A 9,503-nucleotide genomic window follows, 5' to 3' on the forward strand; every position below is an offset into this window, starting at 1 on the left:
CAGGAAATCCCAAACGCGGACAACACCGAATGCTGGTGCGGATATGGGATAACGGGGGCTCGTGGATGTGGCCGTGGCCGATGGAAAGGCAAAGTGGGGCAGTCACTCTGGAAGACAGGGCAGTAGACTGAATATGCGTCCCCTCCGTCAAATTCGTGTGCTAGAACCTAACCCCCAGTGTGATGGTATCTGGAGGTGGGGTCTTTGGGAGGTGAGTAGGTCCAAGAGCGAGCCCTCATGAAGGTATTATGCCCTGATAAAAGAGGCCCCAGAGAGCTCCCTCACCCCTTGTGTCACATGAGGACAGCCATCTAGGAACAGGAAACAGTACCCTGATTCTGCTGGCACCTTAATCTTGGACTTCCCAGCTTCCAGAACTGTCAACAATAGATTTCCGTTGTTTTTAAGCCCCTGCCACCGCCCCCCCCCCCACGCATCTATGGCATTTTGTTATAGCAGCCACATAGGACTGAGACAGTCTGGCGGTTTCTCACAAGGCTAACACGGGCTCACGTATGACCCCAGGCATTTACCCCAGCGAACTGAAAACTTGTGTCCACGCAAAACCTGCACGTGAATGTTTATAGCAGCTCCATTAATAACAAGCAAAAACTGGAACCAGACAAATGTCCTTCAATAACCAAGTAAACAAACCAGGATACATCTATACGAGGGAGTGTTATTCGACGATCAAAAGAAATGAGCAAGCAAGTTACAAAAACCCACGGAGGAACCTTACATGCGTTTTGCTAAGCGAAAGAAGCCGGTCTGAAAGTACGACATACTGTAGGATTCCAACTAACTGGGACATTATGGAGAAGGCAAACTATGGAGACGGTAGAAAGATCCGTGGTTGCCAGGGGTTGAGGGAGGGGGAAGGGTCAGAAGGTGGGACAGAGGTTTTTCCGGGTGGTGAAACTATTCCGTATGATACTATCATGGTAGACAAATGATATTATGCTCTTGTAAAACTTGCAGAACTGCCTACCACAAAGAGAGACCCCTACTGTCAACTACGGACTTTAGTTAGTAATATCACTGTGGGTCATCAAAGAGTCGCATGTGCTACTGACGGAGCCAGCTAGGAACCCCCGAAAGAGTCCATTTTTGAAAAGATACAGCATATAATTTATTAGTGGTAGATGATCCATAGTCCGACAAAACTCTACAGCAACGTAGGAATATCATCTGACTCCCTTGATATTTACAATCTCAGGAAAAATAAGGCATGGTAAGTAGCAGAGAGCAGAAACCCACACTGAATTTGATCGTGAGAAAGTCATTCCATCCAGAAAACGTAAGAACTCTAAAATCATCATGCTGTGTACCTTACACTTCTACAGTGCTGTATGTCAATTATATCTCAATAAAACTGACAATGGAGGGGGGGGGCGGGGGAAGCTTCCACACCAGAAGGTCGCTCCCTTACGGTGTCTCACTAAAAGTTATGATGCAGAAGTTTAGTTAATGCCTAAAAGTCATTCTCAATCTTGATTTTAGTTTCAACAAGAAACTTTCCGAGTGTTTCAACATCTCCAAGTGAGGAAGAATGACAGGTGTTACCATCCATATCTCCAAGGAATGTACCTTAAATGGTTCAGAGACGAGAACCGTCTACTGTCTCTGAGAGGCTGCTGGTGTCCACAGCAGGAAAACGCTGTCTGACTTGCAAACTGGATATGGAAGTTGTCGATGGGAGAAGAGGCGGGCCACGAGGTCATTCCCATTTCCGGAAGTCTGTTTCCCTGCCCACAACCACAGTTAAATCACCACCGGCAAGGAGTGACATTCAGATTCTGCATCGTAAAAACAGGGTCACAGCAGCAACAGAAAAAGTTATCAGCACTCGTAAAATGTGGAAAATGTAACATGAGATTTCTGCGGGCTTTAAAGGGAATTAGCACACGCAAACCAAAAGGGAACAAAAGCAAAAAAACAAAAACAGAGCACACATCTGCTTTTCATCTGCAAACAGTCGTCAAAGCAAGGAGCACGAGGGCCGAGTTAAGTGGAGTGTCCCAGCGTTTAGAAATCCTACCTCCGGAGTCCTTGGTCAACCGAAGCTAAGCTCTTTGAGAAACTTTTAAGAAATAGACATAGGACGGTACCCGTGAAATCCACATGATGTCGGAACCTAAATTGTTTCAGGATTTCTGCTGTTTTTAGCAGTGGTTCCAATGTCATCTAAGGAATATTCCTGTGTAAATCCTCCACTTCCAGTTCCCACATGCTTTCATGGATGGGGTTGTCGGAAAGATCGGTCATCTTCACGGCCTGAAGGCAGGGCTCAGGGCTGCACGCCTGGACCACTCCCATCACCATCACATACTTTCCTGGAAGAAGAAAAGCCCATGGTGATGTTCACACTGATACAAAAACAAACACAAAACGGAGACCCCGTCCTTCAGGGAGCTTAATTTTATCAGAGAAGCAAATTAGAGACAAAAAAGGTGGGGGGGAGAGTAGAAATCAAAATGCCAAGGCAGTCAGTGATCGATCGATCTAGTATACACATAGACAATAGATGTATATCTATTTACATACATATATAAATACATAGACAGTAAGTTCAACATTTGACGTGGACGATGACACCTGTATCTTCTTTGGCTCCTGGGCTAAAAATGTTGTAACAAAATTCAAGCGAGCTACCATCACGCGCAAAAACAATTACGCCCAAAGGATGGAAGAGACTCCCATCCCAGGATGTTCTGAGGCAGGGGCAACCCCCCCTCCCCCACCCAGCTTTTCTCTTATGTCTGTTTCTTGCCCAAACGCTACAGGGTATGTGGCTGGTCTCCGTGCACAGGGCCAGTCCAGTCCTCTTTCTGCAAAGACACCCCCCCGACAGCCACAAAGTAAATCCAACGGTCCGTTGATGCCAAAAGAGCTCAGCCGGCCGCAGTAGCCTTCCGTGCCACCCTGTTGTTCCAACTGCCCGGGACCAATCCCTGCCACCGGCCGGGCACATCCCAGCAAATCAACAAGAGAGCAAATGAACAAGAGAGTGGGTCGCCATCGGGACGATCTAATGACATATGAACCACAACTCTTCCCGTTCCCTTGGGGGAAGTGGCTCTCCTTGAAAGCAAAACTTGGCCAGTCCAAACCACACACAACTCAATTGTGTAAAAAACCCCAAACACAGCAGGAAAGGCAGGCTCTCTGCCAGCCCCCAATGCGTGCCCCTGCGAGGCTGCTTTGATCGCAGGGCTTCTGAGTTTGCAGGCAGGCCCCAGGGCTCTGGCTGAAGGAAGCCTGGCAAGCAGACGCCTGCCTCTCTGGGGTTCTACCCCTTGCACGATGGGTTTAGGTTTCTCTGAACCCACCTCCAGATGCCACCGGAGCGAGCCACGTGGGAATCCTCGGTGACAGGGGCCAGTTCTAAAACTACACTTTGCCGATACCCTCTGAATAATTGTAACGCGCTGGGAGTCACAGAACCCTCAGAAAAAGAATGACTGAAGACCCGAGGCAAGATGACCATGCCCAAGCAGATCCCAACCAGGGGAGGTTAAGAGGAAATCTACACGAAGAAACACACAACTAAGTGGACGAGCTCACTGGTGTGAGCCCTCTCCCCCTGAGTTGAGACAATCCGGGTTCGTAGTGTTCATTCTACCCACACCCCCCTCCTCTCCCCTTCCAGCGGCGTCTCTCCACGGTCTCCTTACTCCTTCGCCACCATGCCCGCCCCCTCCTTTCCATTAGGCCTTCATCCTCCGCCCTGGACCCCTTCGATGGCTTCTACTCCAGACTCTCTCCAGCCACTTCCTCTTCACAACCACCCCCACCCTGCTGGTGCCAAGACTGTTTTTCTCAAACAAAGCTCCAGCCTCCACACACTTCCATTTCTTATACTTGTCACATGTCGTGAAACCTTCTGATTGTCTGCCCGTTTGAAAATGCTAAAAAAAAAAAAAAAAAAAAAAAGCCCAAACATTTTCAGCTCACAGCCCTCTGAAGAGGCAGCAGCCTGTAGTTTGCTGACCCTGTGCTAGAGTAATGCTACAGGGAGGAGGGCAGAACGAGTCTGAAGGATGGGGCAAGGTCAGGTGAGGGGAGGAGGGAAAAGGAGCACTTCATAGTAACAATAATCGCATTTTTTTGAAACCTCACGAGGAGCCAGGCACGACGGTAAGGCCTTTTTTTTTTTTTAACTGGATCCACACAACAGGCCCCTTTTTGACAAAGGCAGGACAGATCCAGAAAGGTTAAGCACTCCAGGCAGCTCGGCTGGAAAAGAGCAGAGCCAAGAATTCGACCTAAGTATGAAGATACAGTGGTCCAAAAGACCCATCCCGGCCCTCCAGGAGTCAGGCCTACTGGTTCTCAGGAGTGTGGCCCCAAGGCCATCCATATCGGCAACACCTGGGAGCTAGTTAGAAGTGCAAATTCTCAGTCGCGGGGGCGGGGGCGGGGGCGGGGGCGGGGGCGGGGGCGGGGGGGGGTTCTGTCGGTTAAGGTTAAAAGCATCCGACTCAGGCTCAGGTCCTGATCTGTTCCTGAGTTCGAGCCCCGCCTCAGGCTCTGTGCTGACAGCCCAGGGCCTGGAGTCCGCTTCGGATTCTGTGTCTCCTTCTCTCTCTGCCCGCCCCTACCCCCCCCAACCCCCCCAACTCCCCCCCCGCTAGCGCGCACTCTCAAAAATAAATTAAAAAAAAAAAAAAAAAAGAAATGCAAATTCTCAGCCTCACCCAGACCTATAAAAGCTCGGAGGGTGGAGGCCAGATATGAGTCCGAACAAGCCTTCGGGGTGCGTTTGAGCTGATTTAAGAGGCAAACATTAAAGAACGACAGCCTAAGGCAGTTCCGCGAAGGAGGCGCAGCAGAAACCTCTCCAAGAGTCTAGACTTTAGGGATGAACAGAGGCTGCCCGGTACAGGGTTTTCCAAAACCTGATGGGGGAGAAAAATCCCCTGTGGGCAAGGGCCTTGTTACAAACACTGACGCCGGGGGTCCCTCCACCGCAGATTCCGACTAGGGGACTCCCTGGATCCGAGCGTCTACGCGGGGTGCGGGCGAAGGTTACCAGCAGGTCCGCTTGCCTGCGGGGGTGGGGGGAGGGGGGCGGGGCGGGGGACCGGCCAGGCCCCGCCCCCAGCGACCCACCTCCGGGACCCGCCCCGCGTTCCAATCTTGCCGTTACCTGGGGCCAGGCAGGGCCGCCCGCGCGGGACCCGCTCTAGGCCGCGCACCACGAAGGCCCCGCTCGGGTCCCGCAGCCGCGCCTCGCCGCCGCCCGCCGCCAGCACCGAGCCCTGCATCCACACGGTCACCAGCTCCAGCGGCTCGCGGCCCGCCGCCGCCCGCGACAGCCGCCACGCGCCCGGGCCGCCCTCCGCGTCGCGCCGCAGCTGCTCGGCCAGCACCTTGAGCGGCGGCGACCGCGGCAGCCGCACAGCCGCTGGGCCGCCGCGAGCGAAGGAGTCCGCTGCCCCCACAGCCGCCGCCGCCGCCGCCGCCATGCTGCCCCACGTCCGCTTTCCCGCCAACTTTGATAGGCAGCGGGGCTGGGGCCGTGGCCACCAATCAGGGGGTGTTCTGGCGGAACGGAGCAATCCTCGGCGTCGGGAGGCGGGGCTTCCCAGCCCGGCGGCCTCCACCGGTCTCCAGGAGTGCGCGTGCGTACGTCAAGTAAATAAACGTCCCCAAGCAGGTGGGTGGAGGGATGAAGCGAATCACAAGAGAATAAATACTTGGAGGGAGGTAAACAGCTTCTTGTTTCGACGCATCTCAAAACTTGATGTCTATGCCTGTCACCCGAGAATGTTTTCATCTTTACATCACCTTGCGTGGTAGGATTACTCGGAAGTTAAGCAATACTAGTTAATCCTGGAAGGAATAGTAGCATGATGAGGCCATGTTTATTGGGAGTGATAAAGAATCGAGTCACGAGAGAAGGCTGGGAAGAGGGACAGGGACAGCTGGTAAAAGTGACACTTTTATTACTATTTTCATGATATTTTAATAACAATAATTTAAAACTTAAAACACGTTGTTCACAAAATAAATGAACATTCATTGTAGAAAACTTGCAGAAGAAAATCTGGAATAATAAAAAAAAATGTAAAAATCACTTCGAGATATCCACTGTTAACTTTTGGGTGTATTAGCATCTATATGTTTGACCTACAAATAATGTTTTCTGTATTTTTTTCACTTAATAATGACATTTCCCCATATCAACAAATACCCATTGCGGCCTCGCGAATGACTTCATGATGTTTCATTTGTCAGATCACCTGTTTAACCAGTATTCTACAGTTGGACTTTAAGACCACTTCCAACTTGTCATTGTGTAAACTCACTACTGTGAACCTACTTAGAGCTGAATCTTTGTACGCGTTTCAGATAAATTCTTAGAAATGGAATTCCTCCCTTAAAAAGGGTAGGTCCCCAGTGAGCAAAATCCACAAATCCTTAACCAGGCAAATCCTTAAAGTCAAGACTAGTCCTTAGGAGACTTTGTACTCCCAGGGCTCCTGCAGTACAGAGGGTACTGTATATTCAGCAAGAGCTCGATCTTTCTAAAGCAGTTAAGATGTACTGAGCCAGGCCCTGTCCTAAGAGCTTTGCAGGGAGAGTCCCATGGACTCCCACACCCTGTAAAGACTGTGTTCTACACAGATAAGGAAACAGACTCATGAAAGCTATGTGACTTGCCCTTGGCCTCTCTGCTTGTAGCCTCTGTGGGATCCTGGCCTCTACACCTCCACTCTGAGCTGTAATATAACCAGGCTGCTGGGCTGAGGAGGGAGCAGGCACATTAGCCAATAGAGAATCCAACCCTTCCCGTCTGGTGGGTCCCCAGTGCCTTCCCCTGGGCACCTGAACGCCAGAGAAGTGATGGTAAAGGGAGCTGGGATAAAGGGAAAGGCCCCTAGGCAGCAGGCACTACACGTGCAGGGCCCAGAGAGGAGACAGCAGGAAGCAATGGAAACACTGCCAGCATTTCAGAATGGCTGGGATACAGAGTGCAAAGGCAGGAGTGGGCATAAACGAGGCTGTACCCACATAACCTCATTCCTTACGCTCGTTTCTCAGGAGACAAAAAGGAGGTTCAGGCCAATGACAGGCCTGTGAGGGGGAGAGCCAGGATTCAAATCCAAGTCCATCCAATCCCAAACTTCATGCTCTTGAACCACTCGTGTCATCTCACTGTCCTTCCTGGTGCCCACCCCCCCCCCCCCGCATCAAAGATGCCTCGTCACCTTTGCTTGTGCTGTCCTTGGCCTGACGTGCGTTCCCCCGAACTCTCCCAGTTGAAACCTGGCCCAGTCACCAAGTGCCTGCCCCCACCAGACCACTTTTCTTCCGGGAGACGTTGTTGAGCTAATTTTTCAAGTCAGTTTCTCCCTTCAAGATCCGTTTGCGATCGTAATCTGGGGTGTCTTTTGACATTTGGGGCTGGGTAAGTGTGTATTGTGGAGGCTGTCCTATGTGCACCGTAGGACGTGGGGCAGCATGCCTGGCCTCCACCCACTAGATCCCACTATGCCCTCGTATAGTTGTGACAACTGGAAATGGTTTCGGACATTGCCGATGCCCGCCCCTGCCCACCCCCCAGAAGGGCGACTTCCTCGAATCTACACGATTCGCCGCACTCTGTCTTGACTCGGAAGTACTTGAATCTGTGTCCATCTCAGCAGCTCTGCCAGGGACCCAAGCACAGATGCCAGCAGCGGCCAGGCAGGGAACCTGCTAGAGCAGTGAAAACCTGGCCTCCGTGTGGCCCAATAAACGGGCTGATCAAACTCAGCCCGTGGCTGCCACGCAGGAATGTGGGCCCACTGTTGCCAGATGTGGTTTCTCAAGACATCGTAACGTATGATCGCCACATTAAAAAAAAAAAAAAAAAAAAAAAAGGTCGACAATGTATTCAGTGCTTAACAAATAAAAGCTGTCTGTGGTGGACTCTGGTCCGGGGGCAGCCAGTCTGCAGACTTGGCCTCTGCAATGCAAGCGTTTCTCCTTAGTACCCAGGTGGCTGGCGTGGTAACTGATGGGCAGGCAGCCCCTTGGAACCTCCTGAAAAAGATCTAAGGCGCTGCTGCATTTTGCCAGCTTCCGGGGTTGCAAAAGCCACGTCTGAAAGCACCATCGTGAGCAGGCCGACGGGTCTGGTAACACACACTGGGTGAGCCTGCCCTCCATGGGAGATTATCTCCCTCCCTACCCGTCACCCCCTCACCCTGGGCCTTGAGCAATCCCCTGTGCCTTTAGCAAACAAAGCAAGATCAAAGACCCTTGGAAGGGAATTTCCTGCCACCTAAGGACAAAGGTAAGACAAGGGGAATTCTAGGCCTTGACCTCGCATTCAGCCTACCCATTCACCAGTTCTCAGGCAGATCGGGCTAAAATGCTTCTGGTTGCCAGGAACAAAGACCGAACCCTCCCGCCCTCAGAAAAGAAGTTTATTCTGGAAGGATGTCCACGCAGTAACATCTTCAAAACAGCCATAGTTGTTGTTAGCTGAGCGTTTCCTATGTGCTAAGCACCATGCCAGGTACTTCAGGGGCAGAGTCTCAGCGAGGGAGTCGCCTCACGACAGCGCTAAGAAGTAAGTGCGTTTCTTAAGTCCGTTTTACAGATGAAGAAACTGAGGCTTGGAGAGGTGATGTGACCTCCCCCACCCCCACCCCAAAGACCACACAGCTAGTAAGAGGTGCAGCCCTCCCAGGTGTCTCAATAATCAGGTCCCCAGATGAGGGAGACTTTTACCCACTATCCTGGGTCATCCGGGGAGCAATTCCCTGGGGGATTAAAAAAAAACCAAACAAACCAAAAATGAAAAAACAGTTCTATCAAACAAATCTTGGGGGCACCTGGGTGGCTCAATCGGTTAAGCATGCAACTTCAGCTCAGGTCATGATCTCACAGTTTGTGAGTTTGCGCCCCGTGTCTGGCTCTGTGCGGACAGCTCAGAGCTGGGAGCCTGCTTCGGATTCTGTGTCCTCTCTCTCTGCCCATCCTCCACGCTCTCTCTCTCTCTCTCTCTTTCTCTCTCTCAAAAATAAAACCATTAAAAACTACAAAAAGCTTTTAAAAACCCAAATCTTGTAGTTAAAGAGACGCACACCAAAGGAAGCAGGTGAGGGGGGCAGTGTCTAGATGTCTCCAGCTTACTGTGAAACGTAACAAAGGGGAAGGTGGTTTGCGGGGCAGGTAGAGGGGAGGACAGGTGACAGACACGCAGTAAGGTGAGTAAACTCCAGAAGTTCTGGTGCTGGGCCAGCCCTGCAGAAGGGTCCTACGGGGGGGGGGGGGGGGGAGGGCAGGGGACTGGGCCTTTGTGCTCCGTACTGACCAGTCGCCGGAGGCGGGGGTGTAACTGAGGGCCATTCCCACAGAGGGACTCCAAGGAGGACCCGACCCCTGCCCCAAAGGGGCGAATACACTAGGAGGACAGACCTAGAAAGAGACACCACTAGATGTCCTCTCCCCCTCACTTCCTCCACTGCAACCCCGCTTGCCTCCCTCGGACACACCAGGCGCCCTCC

The 9,503-nt window shown here is 51.8% G+C and overlaps 1 protein-coding gene across 1 annotated transcript; it reads right to left on the reverse strand.

Moving 5' to 3' along the window:
- Window positions 1-659: 659 nt before the first annotated feature.
- On the reverse strand, window positions 660-5,468 carry RMI2 (RecQ mediated genome instability 2). The gene is made up of 2 exons (XM_047087817.1): window positions 5,150-5,468; window positions 660-2,333 (listed from the first exon to the last, which is right to left on the reverse strand). Exons 1-2 carry the CDS (start codon window positions 5,466-5,468, stop codon window positions 2,185-2,187), a joined length of 468 nt encoding a protein of 155 aa, XP_046943773.1. The 3' UTR covers window positions 660-2,184.
- Window positions 5,469-9,503: the final 4,035 nt, after the last annotated feature.

The sequence above is a fragment of the Lynx rufus genome, unplaced genomic scaffold (genome assembly GCF_022079265.1).
Source record: "Lynx rufus isolate CCGP_SWC_20201006 ecotype Redwood Valley unplaced genomic scaffold, mLynRuf1.p SCAF_23, whole genome shotgun sequence".
NCBI classification, from domain to species: Eukaryota; Metazoa; Chordata; class Mammalia; order Carnivora; family Felidae; genus Lynx; species Lynx rufus.